Source organism: Aptenodytes forsteri, unplaced genomic scaffold, assembly GCF_000699145.1.
Source record: "Aptenodytes forsteri isolate BGI_AS27 unplaced genomic scaffold, ASM69914v1 Scaffold118, whole genome shotgun sequence".
NCBI classification, from domain to species: Eukaryota; Metazoa; Chordata; class Aves; order Sphenisciformes; family Spheniscidae; genus Aptenodytes; species Aptenodytes forsteri.
The window spans coordinates 392386-409965 of record NW_008795859.1 but is presented as its reverse complement, the minus strand read 5'-3'; the positions used below and the strand labels follow the sequence as shown (position 1 = coordinate 409965).

At 42.8% G+C, this 17580-nt stretch overlaps 1 protein-coding gene across 1 annotated transcript in view; it reads right to left on the bottom strand.

Annotated features, from left to right (window-relative positions):
• Positions 1-1502: 1502 nt before the first annotated feature.
• Positions 1503-17580, bottom strand: part of FOXN4 (forkhead box N4) — a 17139-nt gene continuing 1061 nt past the window's right edge. The window contains exons 2-9 of the mRNA XM_009283845.1: positions 6811-6974; positions 5830-5945; positions 5619-5732; positions 5339-5466; positions 4852-4948; positions 4557-4764; positions 3139-3522; positions 1503-2518 (exon numbers count right to left, since the gene is read on the bottom strand). Coding sequence (XP_009282120.1) covers positions 2268-2518; positions 3139-3522; positions 4557-4764; positions 4852-4948; positions 5339-5466; positions 5619-5732; positions 5830-5945; positions 6811-6974 — 1462 coding nt within the window. The 3' untranslated portion in view covers positions 1503-2267. The remainder of the gene's footprint in view (positions 2519-3138; positions 3523-4556; positions 4765-4851; positions 4949-5338; positions 5467-5618; positions 5733-5829; positions 5946-6810; positions 6975-17580) is intronic.

Below are 17580 nucleotides of genomic sequence, written 5' to 3'. Positions count from 1 at the left end.
TTAGTACAGAGCAGCTCGTAGCAGCCCTCCTGCGAACGCCTGTCCCTAAACCAGAGCTCTTCCACACATTCAGGCACAGAGGTTTTCAGGAACAGGTTGACAGAACAGAAAAAGAGTTCATACAGTAAATACCTGTAAACTCTTATTCTCCTGGAGGACTTGAGCCAGGGACAAAGCCTCGGCTTGGACATAGTATTATGTCTGTAAAGGCGACGAAGCCTGGGCAAAGCTGCTCTTTTAGAGATAAGCTCTCACTTCCATTTGCAGGTGGGCGCTACAAATGCTTTGTGCATGGATGAGATCCTTTTCTGTTAGTGCTGGCATGTGAACACGCAAGTCTTAGATTCAAGAGAAGGGCCTGCTCCTCAGCACGCTCGGACACCGCGGATGGAGTCAAACATGTCAGAGCTTTGTCCTTTTGTCAACGTCCATAAGTTGTATGAAACTATTTCCTCGCTGGGTTGGATTTCCAGTAGCAGATGCCTCGGAATTACTGTTTAATGCCGAGCTGCAGCATGCCATGTGGCAGGGGTGCGCCTGACACCAGAGTAGTCGTAATGCAGCACATCTAGAATGACCCAGGCTTAGTGCTAAGAAATATTTATTTAAAAAAAATGAAGACATCGTAGATGATGCCAGTCACAGCAAATGATCATCAATCATCACATTTGTTCTTGAGCAATAAATTATGATATGGAGCATCGTGCCCTTTTGGAAGAGGTTGCCATGGACATATGCACTGGGGAAGATACAGGCAAGACATTTTCTAGCCCCTGATCTTCACAAGAGTCATTTTCCGCCGGGTGGCTCCAGCGTCCTGCACCCTCTGGGTTTCTACTACAGGGACTTAAGCTGGAGAGGCTTTGTGCCTCCACCCAGCCCCAGCCCTACTCAGCGTGGGAGAGAGGAGCCTGTGAGCACGCGGGTACAATACCGGGAACTGACAGACGGGGAAATCCTATTAACGCACAGGAACAGACAAAACATGAGATATAAATATTACTTCATGGTCACAGAGGTATAAGTAAACTAAATGCTAAATTCCAACATACAGTCTGCTTTTTATATTTTCAGATGTTTCATCACATTTTTTGCAACGTATGTTACCAAGTATAAAGCAGAATTTGAAAATTTAAAAAACTACATTAGAATCAATTTTACTTGGTTAATTAGGAAAGAAAGACTATTATGAATTGGTATGGTACAGTTACAATATTTGGTCTCTGAATTTTTTTTAAACAGCATGAGTTTCACAGTATCAAAAGTGCTTATTTAAAAGAAATGTAGTGTAACAACAGTGATTAAAATTGTTGCATTTTTGATTATGAATAATTTAGTGGATGTAAAACAGGTTACTGCAGCATTTTTAAAAATTGAACAGTGCTCAGTTTACATAGTTTCTTTTCTCTTCATAACAATAAATATAAATAAATTTACAAATAGTAATACTGCCTAGCACGAGAATAGACAGAAGCACAATACACAAGACTATAAACAAATCTAATCTTTCTTTAAAAAAATCCTAAAAATAGGCATAATTCCTAAATTCTTCTAGCCAGTGATCAGTTTAATAATTCAGTAGTACCACTTCCTTCACAGGGTAAGGACTTTGTTTTTAAACCTAGATATAACAGTTGTCTGCTACGGGTTTGATTTTTCATTTTTAGTATTTTTGCTCATTTTTTCCTACCTCATAACAATAAATTAACAATAGTTACGTCAGAAAAGTGTTAGTGGTGCAAGTGCCTCCAGAAACTGTGTGGGGTCTTTGTTCAATGGCAATAGTTATTTGGCAATTTAAGAAAAAAGATATACATGGTACATGATCAACCATTTTGGACTCCAACTTGGTGCTGACCAGCCCGTTGACTTGTGTTGGCTTCTGTGTAGGTGGTGACCAAACAGCGTCAGCATTTAAGTCCAGACACAGTGTCGATTAAATGTGTTTACCTTAACTGGACTATTTTTTAGCTCAGTTAGTTACATTCTAGTGAAAGTTCCTGCTGACTGATGCCTTCCAGGTCCTTCTTGAGAGCTCACCAGTCCTGCAACACAAGTGTCCGTGGCCCTTCCTCAGTCTTGCCACGTGTGAAAGTGGTTCTACTAGTAACAGTTTGTTTTATTTTGGCATCGCATGCTGTGTCCCGGTAAATAGCCAACACGTTCCAAGTGTCTGCAGGAGGAGCTCTTTTATTGCTTTCAGGTCGGATTTTAATGGTTGGGAGAAACTGGCCCCTGAGTCAGAGGTCCATGGAACGGTGCAAAACTCAGAGCAGAGCGATGGGTTTGTTGCCTTGGGGGTTCATGTACTGAGCTGCCGCTACGTTGTCCAGTGTCGTGTAAGTGGTATAAAGGCCGGTGACCTGCAAGTCTGAGAAGGAGTGATCGCTGCCGCTGGAGACAGGGGTGAGGCCAGGCGTGCCCAGGTCACAGTCTGAGAGGTGGAGCGGGGAGTTGCTGAAGGCACCCAGGGTATCAAGGCTGAAGCTGTCGTCTTTCATTTCCTCCCATATGTTACCTTTAAGAGATTAAATTCCGGTCACAGCAACACATCCAACCCACCCGGGCACTGTGTGTAGGGGTCAGTCCATAACTAAAGGGCGTTACCTGCTGCTTAGGACCAGTGCTGCTTGCGGATGGTACCATTTGTAGCACAAAGGCAGTAAGAGTGTTTGTTGCCCCCGAATTGCCCTGGTTCCAGCAGGAGTCCAGACCTTTCTGGGCAGCATCTATCTACCATGTGCTAACCAGAAATCCAGGGCCACGCTAGGCATTGCCATGAGCCAGGGAAGTTCTCCTTTTACAGAAGGGGAAAACCAAGGCACAAGTAGAGCTATGGTTTCCCATGGGCAGAGAGATGTGTGTCCCAGATCCAGCCAGTTGGACATCCCTGCCTACACCTACTGCAGCGCCTGCACTTCAACCCTGAAGGCTGTTTGCTGTCCCATCTAGCACAGGGCAGAAATGCACCGAGGAAGGCCAGGGAAGTCACGCCGCAGAGGCCAGCACCCAGCGCAAGTTTTTAACTCCGTTACATCCCACCCCAGAGCATCCTGCTGAGGACCCTGGTTATGTATTCAGTGACTACATAACCACATAAATCATGCCCTCCCCTACCCCAGCTTCCTCCTCCCATACCTTGCAATGCAAAATCCATAATGCTTGGGTCAAGAGCATCCACCTCCGTGTTCATGTCTGCTGTCACGTTCAGGAAGTCCGGAGGCGCGCATCCCATGGGATGGTGGGGAAGAGGGCTGTGGCTCATGTCAGGCAGAGTATGGAGAGGAGGCGTTTGTGCAGGTGCTGGTGAGTCTGGGGCGATGCGAGCCTGGGTCTGGATCTGGTGATGCAGGGGGATGGACTGCAGCGAGAGTGTCATGATCGGCTGAGGCTGCAGCTGGGAGATGGCGATCCGGCCTTGGGCTGCTGCCATGTGGTTCAGGGTGGAGATCTCCGGCTCTGCCTGTTTGCTGGGCCGCCTGCAGTTCTCAGGTCTGTCAGTGATCAGCCTGTCTAGCTCCTCTGCACAAGCGATACCCATTCCCAAGGAAGAAAAGAGACAGTTTGACCCATTTGTTCAAGCAGGGCCCGGCCAAAGCATTTCACAAGTAAGCACAGCCACACGCTGTTGCCACAAAACTGAACAGGCAGTGTCTGTCACTGTACGAGATGCAGCACAGGAGGCAGGCTTTGACTGTGCAGAGAGCAAAGAAATGCCACCTACTTCCCTACCCTTAGCCCTTACCCTACTCGACTTCCATGGTTACCCCTAACTGAGCTAAAGAGATGATCACATGAGACTTGCACAGAGCAACCAAGCCACCACCGACGGCAGCTGGCCCACAGTCGCAGAACTAAGCATCCTCAGTAGGTCTCCTGCTCATAGGGATACTCTGGATTCTGCTTGTATCTCAAATAAGATTCGTACGAGAGACTCCCGACAGTTTCAATGGCACTTTTGTTTTTAAGCAAAGGAGAATGTAATTTATCATTGATTGTATGTTACAGATTTTGCAGCAAAAAACTCCAGTTGATTTTGCCAATATTGAGCTCCTGAAAGCTTCAAAACCATGTGTCTTTATAAATAAGAATGAGAAAGTCTTAGTAAAGGGAGAGCTTGTCAGAGGAGCAGGCAAAAAACTGCATTAAAACGTGACATTATAAATACTAACACTGGAGGCAGCATAACTCCTCAGAAGGCCCTGGATGTGATAGATATAGGTTAGCATTGGGGAAAAAGACAATCCATTTCGAAGCTGGGGACCGATTTGCACTGAAGGCCTCCAAAAATAGCTGTCAGTGCAGTTACCTCCTCCTGCTGTAGCGTATCGCCCTGTCATACAACCTTGGGGCAGCAGCAATGACTTCATTCAGTGCAGAGCACGGGGCATTTCAGCCGAGCAGCTCAGAGGAGGCCGTTGCAAGGCATGAGAGCTCTGCACTAGCCAGCTCTGTTCCATATAACTTATTTCTTAAGATTCATGCATTCCTGGCCAAACAGCCACGTTTCCCCCTTGCCTTTCATACACATAGCAAAAGCATAATATAAGCCCTACCTGGGTTAGCCATGCTCCTGTGAATAGCAGCTAAGTCCTTCCGCTTCCACTTCTGCATCTCCTCTTCCATCTTGTCGATCTTGGCAGGATTGAGAGCCCACAGGCACCCTTTGCGAGAGGTGCCACTCATCTTGTTCTCCACCTTCTCAAAACACTTATTCAGAGACAGGTTGTGGCGCACGGAGTTCTTCCAGCCATCAGGGGCTGTCTAAAAGATGCAGGAGGATGTTAGTGAAATAAGCCATGAACAAAGTATTCGTGATGTTCTACTTCCACCCTTCAGGTGTACGCGTACCTTGAAGTAGGGAAAGTGCTCCTTCATGAAGCTGTAGATCTCGCTCACTGGGAGGCTGCCTGTTTTGCTGTTCTTCAGCGCCATTGCAATCAAACAACTACAGGACAAAGAAATACACGAAATAACAGATTGCGTGTACTTAGCCATCATGCCTTCTTCTGGTCTAGCAACCTCGGACCCATCTCTTAAGACACAGACAGCTGCCTGATCATGGGATTACCGTTCTCAAGTGCTCAGAAGTCACCCTGTGATCCTGCAGATCTTACTCCTCTGTGCTATTACTCTACCTTTATGCTGATGTCCAGGAACTAGTTTGCTTGTTCATTCCTGCTACCCCTCAGAGGCAGCTTCCACAGAACTCCTGGGCGGATGACGGGATTTTTGTTCCCTTCAAAAGGAAGCAAACACTCTCGTGCCACCACACCTACAGTGTTACAGTCATCCCAATGCAGGCTGTAGGCAATACGCTATTCTGCTCTCCACTCACCTATATGAATAGATCGGCTTGGGGTAATGCTTTGGATGCAGTTCCTGGGCAGAGTGAGGAGCCAGGCATGGCTGAGAATAGTGTGGCTGAGTCCCATAGGATGTGTTGTAGATTGCTGCTGGGTTACACTGTATGCAGAAGGAAAAGAAAGAAAATGTCAGATGCAAAACGACCGTGGGTATGTAGGTTTAGGGATATTTTATTGTTTTTCTTTCAAAAGAGTTCTAGATATGATTTTGGCACGTACTTCAAGACACAGATGACAAGCAAATAACAGTACCTGTTGTGTGTTCTGTGCTAGGGCAAACACTTGCTGTGAATGAGGAGGAGGAAAGAGTTGTTGCTGTGTTTGTAAACTAGGAGATGGCTGCCCACCTACAGCGTACTGGCTCATCTGCTGAGATAAAGACAACAGACATGTCAGTCTTGAAATTACCAACGTCTTTTCCTAAGAAGTGTTGCAATAATAAGCCATCGAGGCCTGCTTTTACATTTGCTCCGTGTGTTGAAATAGAATTCAGTCCCAGGATTCCCTGTGGCAGGCTGGCCTGGACATGAATCATTGCTCCAGGTGCTCCTGTCGAGTGCATATTGCTTGCTACAGGACCTATTTTGGAGAAAGCAAAGGCAGTGAATGTTTGCGTGAAAGTACACTTCAGAAAAGAGAGCTGACATTTATTTTTAATAGACGCAGTTGAACACAGCTAAGCTCTGGAGTGGATAATCACACCTCTCTGTGGCTTTCCATCCCAAAAGAACCCAGAGCATTTCACAAATTGCAAAGATGACATCAGCTGCTTCTAAAACTTGTTATGCAGGGAATGAAAGATGACAGCTGTTTAACAGTCCACAGTGGTGTTACAGACACAGTATCTTACAAAAGAAAAAAAAACATATTCAGCACTATCTGTACTCCAGAAGGATTTCTGCTCTAAAGCAAGCAAGATGATACCCTGTGCTCTCTCAGCAGAATGCCTCAGGGAACAAATGTGTTTACCTAAAGGATGTTCACAAAGGAAAGAAAGGCGTTCAATGAACATATGCTGTAAGTCTGTATGAAGCAAACAGGTATGGGGTAAATAAGGTACTCTTAATTTTATCAGTGTTGAAACAAACAAGAAAGACTAATTACCTAATTTCAAAGCTGTCGAAAACCTCTGAAATGCAAGTCTTAAATACCTTGGCCCAAGTTCACGCAACGAGGCACCAGCAACTACACTGAGCAGAAAAGCCAATCGGAACCTAAGATCTCTGTTGTGACTGCGAGGGCTCTCTGCCTCTTGAAATGAAGGAAATGTATCAGCAATACCCTTATCAGAAGACGACAGGCTCCAGGTCTTCTGACAGGAAGCGAAATGTAATGCACTTAAAAGGAATCTACTACTAGGAAAGCTAGCCTGTGTGAGGGAGAAGAAAGGAGGCAGTAGGCTGTGTTGTTTAAAGAGCAGTTATTTAACATCCTAACAGTTTACCTGTCTGTTGTAGCACTGCATTCTGGGCACCAAGGCTAAAATCCATTCTTCCACTGGCCATCTGTTGTAACCGAGGAACATCAACAGATGTCAGCCACGACAAGGACTGTAAGTCACTGGGGAGGTCATCTTCACTCAGCTGGGAGGGGTTAGAAGCTAAGAGTCTGCAAAATAGCATGAAAGGTTAGCAGAGAGCAGAGATGCTGCTACACTGTCCCTGGTAAGAGGGGAGATGACTGGGATGCCAAAGCTCACGTAGGTCAGCAGGGAAAACACGTCGGCCTGGAACTCCGTTTGCAGAATTCACATGCGACCTTTGGTTTCACAGCTGGCTGGTTACTGCTGCACTTTACTTAATCATGTGTTCCTTCATACAATCTCAAACATTTTAGTTAAGAAAACTTCTTGTGCAGTATTTGTAGGGGAAGAAGGCATAAGAACCTGGAAGAGAAACCGCCTAGAAACATAACCAGAGCTGATTCATTATTTTCACATTTGTCAGAAATTTGCACTTGTTTGGCCTCGATGTAGAAGAAACCTGTCAGGACTTTTAACCTGACAATTTTGCATTAACCTTGAAATCCAGTGACCAGCCAGCCTTGGAAGAAGTTCCCGTGCCTAGCTCCTCAAGGACCTGTGTATGCTGCTGGCTTGAACACCTGGAGAGGGCTTTTCCCAGCCACCGCATCCCGTCGGTGGGGACGGATCAGCGGAGAGTTGCTGCATAAACAAAACCTTACAGAATGAACTGGTGATCTCTTCCATTCAGATACATGAAGTTATTGATACTTAACAAGGAACCATGAAGCATATAAAACAATTTTTTAGACAGTTTTTGACATACTAAATGATCAGAATGAAAAGCTAGTGACTGAATGCACAGTAACACCCAGCCTGCCTTTAGCTGACAAAACCGAGGCATAACGATGACAGGCTGCTTTTGGTTTAAAGCTCTGTTTTTGATACATTCTGCATGCTCCATCCCACCTGTTTTATTTTGCGTCTGATAGACTGCGTGGTACAAAACTGAAATATTGAAATATATTTATAGTACTCAAAAATTCCTGTGTGGTCAAAACTCCAACTGAAGTCAATGAAAGGACTATTGCAAATGAAGAGCTAAACTACTTTGACTTATATTAAACAGTATTACAGAAGTCACGGGTATCAGGAGGAGTAAAGCAGTAATTAGAACATGTCAGGAAGTTATCATTAGATACCCAGGGTAAACACAAAGGGATTCAGGTCCAGGAAAACATCTTTCTCTTTCAGAAGAACATAGTTTAGTCGGATGTAGTTGATTTTGCATTCAAAACAAAGGCTTTAAGAGCTCTGTCATAGATATGTTAAAGCCAGCTGCGTTGTACTAATGTGTGTTCGTTGCCAAATGACGATGCAGAAGCCTTAAATAAATCTGGTCTCTTGCTGAAGCATCTTTTATGTTTTACACGATTCTAAATCAGCTTAAAAGAACAAGGCAGAAGTCTAGTGCCTGGCTGCCCAGGAGCTTTCAGCTCCTCTATTCATGATTTCCAGAAACACGTATCAAAGTTCCCTAAACTATTATCTGGGAGATCTTTAAAGCAGAATGTAATTTATTTGTTTGTAAAAAGATTTTGAAAAGAAGAAAAGGAAAAAAAAAACCCAACACCTGACCAGGAGCCAAAAGCTCAAATCCTGGCCAAAAAACATCTTCAAATCTCTCTCCCAGCCTACCCTGTTTTCTTTCTCCTACTGTAGTTATAGTGCAATAATTAGCATTGCCATGGTTACCGCTGTTCAGTTATTTTGAGAGGCCTTGGACTTAAATACATAAAAAGACTATCAGGTGACGGCTCTCCCGCCCGGAGATTGGCTGGATTGGAAGTAAACAAGAGCATTAAATGATTTGAAAACTGGGCAGGCTCATGTCGTTTGCAACAGTTGGGCCCATTCATGGGAAGCCGATAACCCATTGTGCCGCCAACGACTGCTGCCTGGTGGCACGTGGCCTCGATTGTTTTTGAGATTCCTGCTTAATTGTTTCCCCCCCCCCTCCTCCTTTTTACAAACTTCACATTAATCTGGCTGAATGACAGCCGACACACAACACACATCCACATGCCATCTGGCACCCCGGTCCCTGCCAGTCCTCCCAGACAAGTCAGCTCCTTCAACAAATAACGGGGTCAGATGGGCGGTGAGGGTCAGCACCCACTGCACACGCCTCCTGTCAGGCAATGAATCCGCCACATGCCCTCCCCGCTCCTCCGCATGGGACGAGCATCTCCGCACCGGAGGACCGCGGGAGTCACGGTGGTTCTCAGCAGCCTTCCCAGCCTTAGCTTTTTGGGAAACAAAGGCCTCTGCTTCACACTCATCCTAGGTGCACTCATCCTGGTGCTCTTTCTAGACGTGGGAATGACTGGTGGTACCCTGGGCACAGTTGGATGCCATCAGAAGCTTGAACTACAGCTCTCCTACTTGCCAGTTAGCATCGTGCAGCGTACCCCTCTCAGCATCCTCGTGATGCAGACCCACACGGCTCTCTCCCTCTCGCACTAACACTGTGGATCCAAATGGGGGCAAGGAAGGTGACTGAACTTTTAAGTTGATATAGCAGTCGTTAAGCTCCATTTTAAACAAATATGAAGGTGCAATAATACATAATAACTAGACAAAGTGTGCAGCTCAGCTCTTTTTCCAAGACAAAGATGTTTTCTTCCCTTCCTCATTCTAGCAAGGCATGGCCGTTTGAATTTGAGTTTACAGTTCTTTTAAAATCACCTCTGGCCGTTCACTTACTTACACTTTGTTTACAGTTCTTTTAAAATCACCTCTGGCTGTTCACTTACTTACACTTTTTTTTTTTAATGGATTTGTTAGTTGTCAGAATAACTGTTTTCATTAATAATGGGGAAAAAAGTAGATTTAATCAGAATAAAATATTTCACATTGAAGGATTATTCTTCAGGTTGTCTTCAAAACCAATGTTGAAATTTCATATGTCTTAAAGAAGGTGAAATTTCTTAAAGTATGCCCATCGCTGTCTGACTGAGGTGTTTTAAATGCCCAGATACATTCTGCAGCATAAAACCAGCCTACCTCCCAGTACACAGGCTCAATGCGTGTCCTGCTTTCAGTGAAACAAATGCTAATCTGACTGCCTCTGGGAAGAGAGCTATGCACAGTAATACTTAACATTTTAATCTCACAGGTTTCAATCTTTCTGACCTGAAAAATTGCCTGTGCCAAGCCAACTACAAATATATAAGTACATACTGTAATACTGGGTGTACTTTGATTCTGTTCCCCTCCACCACCCTTTTAGTCTCACGTTTGAGGGTAAACTTCAGGAGTCAGAGATCCTGCCTTTAGATGGGTGTTCACGGCCCCTGGCACAATGGGGCACTGTAGTAAAAGCAGCCATTTCCTTTCAATGCATGTAAATGAGATAAATAGTGATACGCTATAATTAATGCACACTACTGAAAATGTCCCCAGCTGCACGTTCCCCAGGGCTGTCTGGTATATACGCTGAACTACTAAACCCCTATGAAGAAAAGGTTACAGTCACACCAAATGTGTTCCAAACTCGATATTATTTTTAAAGGTGTGGTGAAATTATGCAACTCCATTTTTACCCCTCTCCTGTCAAATCTCTGCAGGAAAACACCCTTCTGTTTCTATGTGTTTCTATCCTAGAAAGGCACCTGCATTAGTAAGAATCCACATGATGCTGAGGATTTAAGCCCCAGTTCTCCGCTATGTATCAGAGGATGCTGTCCTCCTGTGAAAAGTGCCCTGAGAGCTGTGATAGGTATGATACAGAAATGCTCAGTGGTAGCGTTAGTCTTTGCTATCTGCTCTATCATGCACTGCCCAAAATATTTATCTAATCAGGGCAATAGATTTTGGCCACCAGCCAGCCTGCACAAAGTTTACTTTTCCAGAATTGGGAAAAATACCACTTGGAATGAAACCCCTTTCCAGATCTCTCGATACTGAGCTCCAGACCTTCCTGCCTGCAGTCACGGAGAAATTGGACTCCTGCATTGGTTGCACATCTGACAAAGCTCACTAGAGCCTGTCAGCAGTGCAAAATCATGGGTTAGATGTACCTAAAGATATCTCTGCTTTTTTTCCCCCCCATCAAGTATATCCTGCTGGCACAACAGCTAGCTAGATGGAATGAAATTCATTCCTGGCATAACCTTGCAGGAATCTACAACTAACATCAGAGTTGAATTTGGATCTATATTCATAGATCTAACTTTACCATCTTTCCTCACATTGAGCTGTCCTAATGAGCTGGATCTAAGGTAGTTCATCACCGCAGAAACTGCTGTCAAGGTGAACTACCCAATTCTATATTTGCAAACGCCATAGTATGGTGAACTTGTCACTGGAGACTATAGGGACCGTCTCTTCAACAGCGTCATAGAATAGTCTGCCAAACAAGTTTGTTAAGACTAAAGGAAAGCTCAGCAACGACAAGCATACCTTAAGGTATTTTATCTCCAGATAGTTTAGCCAATAACTGGGTGTTTCAGTTTATGATGTGGTGTGTAGTTACATATTTCTATGCATATTGCACCATTCACACTTCAGAGGACTCTGTGTGCTTGTTTGCTCTGGAGACTGTCCCTAAAAGATACAAAGCACTCAAACTGGTTGATGTTGTAGGGCAAATCTAATGCTACAGGTTCTCTCAAAGGGATTAGTGTGTGGTGGCAACTCATCATTGCCTCCGTTCTAAACAAAGTCAGACCAAAACATTGCGGTTGCATTTGGCATATTCAACTTCAACCATAGTTTTAAGATGTCTCTTACTCAATGGACAATTTTTATTACCATTGCCAGCACTGACATCTGACCTTTTTGCCTATGCTTAAGTAATACAACTATTCAACAAGTAGGAGCAATCAGGGGTGATAGATTCTTAATTAGCTGTTTGCAATGGTTTATCCAGTGTGAGTGACAATTGAACAGGAAGAGTCCTAAGAAAACCTCTTCTTGAAGTGGTGATGAGAAACTGTCTTCTTTTGTCTGGGATTACGTAATGTCCTCAGAACAAGCGTGGTGATTTCTCATGTAAAACAACACAAGGAAAATATTTATGTCTTGTGACCCTTCAGCTGTCTCCATGGTGAGAAGTATTCTCCGTTTTATTGAAGGAGTCAACTTCACCGTCTTCTTTTGCTCCTCATTCCATCTGCTCTGCTCCTTCCCTCTATGCACTTCTCTTCTCATCTTCCTCCCTCACAGGTGCTTTTCCCCGCACTAGGTTCTGTTTTCCGCATTCACAACCACCTGCCTCTCTCCTCCCTGTTTCTGCACCAGCTCCTCTCCTGCTTCAGCCAGCAGCTCTCACTGCTGCTTTCGGTCTGCGATTCGTCTTTGCCTCCTGAAGGCACACCACCCATCCAGTCCCAAACCACCAGCCTGCCTTTCTCCTCCCTGTCTTCAAGTTCTTTGAGTAATTTCTGGCCTTGCTGGAAATAAGAACAGAAATTAGGCAGCTTTCCAGGGACAACTAGAAAGTCCCTCCTCAGCTTCAGCTCAAGAAACTTTGGATTATAGGAACCAAAACTAGGGAGGAAAAAGCAAATAACATGATTACCCTGTCAGGCGTTGCTGTTCTCCTTTTCTTACACCATGGTTCAGAAGAGAAGGTGATTCTCCAAAAACCTTCTGCAAAGGTACTTAGCGCTAACAGAACAGGCTATAGATGTGCTCCTGGAGACTTTTATACGTTTCAGCTCTGAGTTTCACAACTCCTAATTACATCACTTTGGTACGGGATGAAGGGAAACTGAATTACAAGTGACCTACATGATTTGCTTAAGCCTAAGAGGAAGTTAGCAGCAATGTCAGCACTGAACTCCCAGACACTTGCTCCCTGCTGTGCTTTACCCACATAAACATCCCTACGTTCGGAATTGCCAAATGCAGCTGGTAGACTTTTATACGTCTGAGTTCTGAGTTTCACAACTCCTAATTACATCACTTTGGTACGGGGAAACTGAATTACAAGTGACCTACATGATTTGCTTAAGCCTAAGAGGAGTTAGCAGCAAATGTCAGCACTGAACTCCCAGACACTTGCTCCCTGCTGTGCTTTACCCACATAAACATCCCTACATTCGGAATTGCCAAATGCAGCTGGTATCTGACTCTGCAACCTGTTTTGTTAAAAAAAACAAACAAACAAACAACAACACCCCCCCCCCAAAACCCAAACCTGTGACTAATGTCAAAAGAAGCTTCTCCTCGATGCAAAAATGTGTTGAAGTACCAGGCACTACAGGAATGTTTTCTATTAAAACCAGGAGCATTGTCTATCTGGGAAGCTATTTTTTCCTTTAACATTGCCTCAGCTGCTGTTTATTAGTACCGAACTGATCTATCTGCCTGGGATCTTGTGTAGTTATTTACTCCTGTGTGAAGGGAATATAAAATATACTACCCTTTGTTTTCCACTGTTGTAAGAACCTGCCTCAGTTGCATTACTTGCTGCTGCGGTCATGCAGCAGTTCTGCTTTCCGCATGTGTGAGATTTTTAAAATGGGTAAAATAAGAGCGGTGTGCCATAAGCATCTGAGATCTCACAGGAATGCTGAAAAAGTCCAAATTCCTTTTCTGTTTCCTTGTTTTGAGCGGGAGGTCAAGCACCGTTCATGAGGTAAGATATGAACTCCGTTCTGGTTTCACTGGAGGCAGACGAGCCTGAGAAGCCTGCAAGATATTGCCTGGGTACAAACCAGTCCTTCCCATCCCTGCCTGTAACTGCAAGACAATTTGAGGAGCAAGGGCCACAATTTTTTATTAATACCGATTAGCACATTTCAGGAACTGCATAGGAAACAGTTGAGCTAATCCACTTAAATCAATCCACAGTGGCCTGAGTTTGACTGATTCCTAGGAGGTTTCTCACATTTTTTTGAAAGAATGAAGCAACTACTGTGATTAAATTCCTCCGACACATCAAGTCATTATCTCACTCCCTGTCAGACACACATGGTGTCAAGGGAATGGACACTGACATTTTCTTCAGGAACAATTACGGTTTCGTTAGTTATGCATTTGTAACCTTTTGTCTGCAGAAATGTCCTTCATGCAAACTCCCAGACTCCATCCATCCCCAGTGGTGACAGTCAGGAGTCCTGAGCTGTAGCTTGCTCTCCAGAAACCGAAGTGCAAAACCAGATATGAGACTACCACTTAGGAGAGCTAAAATGTACTGCGTGTCATAAAGATGAAGGCTTTTCACCTTTTTCACCAATGTAATGCGGTCATGTCCAGGATGTAGGGAATACGGCGGTTGCGTGTTTATGTGTCTATGCTTCTTAATATGATTTTACGCTAAACTATGCTAGCATAAAGTAATTATTACAACAAAAAATTAATCAGAGTATCTAATGAGCTGATGAATATAGACCAATTTTTTAAGAACCGAAGGGACAATTAAAATGGGGTGAAGGAGGATATAGTCTACTAATATGTTGAATGATTAACGATTGAGTAACAACTTTTGATCAAAAAGATATCTATTTAAAACTGAACTCTTGTTTAACATGTATAGAAAATGCATTGCAAGACCTTCAAAATACTACATAAGGCTTCTATCAACTGGAAATACATAGTAATATAAAAAAATAGAAACATGGTCCTTACACAAAGTATTGAGCTGCAAAACATGAAGTTAATTTATCTTGTTGATCTAGAGTTAGCTTTACATCTTAAGTAATGTTATGTCTTCAAATAGAATTACACATTTTAGTTATTTCTTTCAAAATATAGATGCCACATTGTTACCTGGAGTGATGATTTGATTCCTTAAATTTGGATTTTCACATATTCCAAATAATCCATAGCAAGTTACTCTTTGTCTCCCTTCTAATGGCCTGTTTTTCATGTCATGATTTATTATATGATATGTAATAAACCACACATAACTGTACCTAGTTTGGGAATGGGATAGTCTCTGAGGAAAATAAGCATGCTGCTGCATTTGAAAACCAAGAACGTTGAATTAGGATAATATTGAGCCTTCTTTGGGAGACAACTTACAGGTCTGTAAATGTTTTTGCAGTCTTAGTCCAGGCCCACCTTGGCCTCGCATCTGCCTCCCTGGGGCTTCTGTTGCTCAAGCTCCGCATATTAAATCTCATTCTGCACTTGTGTACATCACAGTAGATCTTTTACTTCTCTTGCACTGGTTATGTATGTTAAATCAAATTAGGCTGCAAAAGGCTAGATTGCAGATTTCAATTAAAAATATTGCTTGAAGACCACAGCGTTCATGAGCTGAAGAACCTTGTTCCTCAGAGACCGGCTCCAAGCCCACTGAAGACCGTGGGAGCTCTCCACCAATTTAGCAGCCCTTGAGTTGGCTCCTATAATTTAGATAGCTTTCTGCTGAAATAACCACAAGCGTGCCACTGCATAGTAAACTTGTAGTCTGCCTATTGCTCTGATTTAAACATCAAAATATTTACACTAAAACATAATGTAGGATTATTAATTATAATTAACAAGAATAAAGTGTTAAGGGTTAAAAAAATCCGTGTGTTACAATTCTCTACTTTTATGCCCTGAAATGTAAAATGAATTCATTAGAAATATTTGTCACTACTACAACTATGAAAATATTGAAGATAGCAGTATTTTCTTTGGGAGAGTGAGAGGCATCTGCTAATATGAAGTATTACTTTGCACTGGTAGCCAGGCAGTGACAGTGCCATAAAAACGTAGGCATCAGAGAAGATATGATGGCCCTTAATCATTCCTGGACAGTAGGATGTTTTATATCCCACAGCTGCATTGGTGGAAGAGATATTTGTCTAAAATCATTTTACTATGGTGCAAATAGTCCCTGGACTTTGCATAGCAGTCTAATCCTCATCCCTACTCTATGTGCTACATCAAAGTTACTATAGATGCTTTGGATCCACAGAATTCAAAGATCTGCTAAAATCAGGGATTTTTTTTTCCTCGTCCATTTAAAAAAAAAAAAAAAAGAAAAGAAAAAAATCTCATAGTTTCAAACTGTAAGCATAAGCTGCATGAAAACTTATCGGTATTTGCTGATTTGATCCCCTGCTTACACGTCCACGCACTCCCCTCCCTTTTCAGTGTTTCCTCCTGCACACTCGCAGGAAAGCCTGGTCTCCTCCACGTCCAACTGTCCCATTGAAAGATTCCAAGTGAGACAGAAGAGTATTCTCAGCACAGCCCCAGCCTCCCACTCACTAATTGGAGGCCATTCCCCATTTTGTGGAGCCTTGATGCTCCCCCATGGAGAACTCGGGACTGTGGGTTCCAGTCTTGGACTGTGGTGACAGCAGGAGAGTAAACAGAGCTGATAGAATTTGACAGGTCTATTCTTTTCTTAAAATCATTCAGTCTAAAAGATTTTCTTTTACATAATCCAAAGTGTTTTCTCATGAAGTAGGACAAATACTGCTCTGCATTTATGGTGCAGTTCAGATTTTATGCATTTTTATCAGAATTTGACACTATTAAATGAGGTCAAATAATTCATTTTAAAGCTGCATTAAAGAAATCACAAGTGGGTTAAAAACTTTAGAGAACTGGGATCTTTGAGTTCAAAATGTTTAACAGAGAATTGAAAGTAGTTTTAAAAAGCAGCTGACTTCGGAATAAAAGAAGAAACTCTTACAATTCTTTTACTGGCAGTAAGATAAATCCTATCTTTCTCAAAAAAGAGTGTTTTTCTGCAGCTATGAGTTAAAGAATAGTTCTCTCCATAAAAAGGGTCTTTGTTAAGGTGATATGTTCTTCAGGGAACTGAAGATACAGACTTAAATATAAGCACCCAGAAGACTCTCTCATACACACCCTTCATTAAATACGGAATAATTTCTTTACAAATATTTACATAGCCAACAAAAATGCCTAGAGCAAACAGTGCTTTAATAAACAGCAAAACAGAGTTCCACAAACCTTTTTCCACAGTGGCTTCAGAGAGTATAACAAATCACTTGTTGAGCTGCAAGAGGCTGCAGTGCAGTGTTTGCATTTTGAATAGAGAGAGGCTGATAGAAGAATACCTGCGGCTGACCACTTTCACCCATAGAAATGGGTGAAAACACCCTCAGGCTGGGAGGAAGGCAATAGTCTCTCGCTCCTCATTTTAAAACAAGAATTTATTTTTTTTTTTTACTGTGAGCACTGGATCGTGTTCTGTTATTCCGTATTTCTTGGAACTTTGCATCATGTGACAAGATGTAACCTAACTTAACCCAGTGCACTGTAGTTCATGCAGAACTATCCCGTGGCTTCTAACAATACTTGTAAATGATAAATCGATGCATAGTAGGTAAATTATCAAAGGCTGTTGACAAACCCAGGTTTGTTCCCACTGATATTAGAAGACCTTTGTCAGAAGTCAGTGCTTTGGAGTACTACATAAGTACTTGTTTTAATGGAAAGCTTTTCTAGTGTCTATTGCACTTGATTTAATCTCTCTATGACTGCTTCATAACAATGCAAAACGTGATCTCAAAGGGAACTTTTAAATAATTACTATTTAATAAGAATATCATTCTCTGGCAACACTCATACAGCAGAGGGAGTTTACTAGAAGGTCAGCCCAAGGCTTTGAAAGTGTATTTTTCAAACATAGTTTAGTATCAAAATACTTTAAACAGGAATGCTTCTAAATAAGTAATATATTGTAACCGGTCACGAGCTTAGAAATCTAATTTAGAGAGGAGAAATAATGCAGTTAACTTTTTTTTTTTTTTAAAAGAGGGTTTCAATATG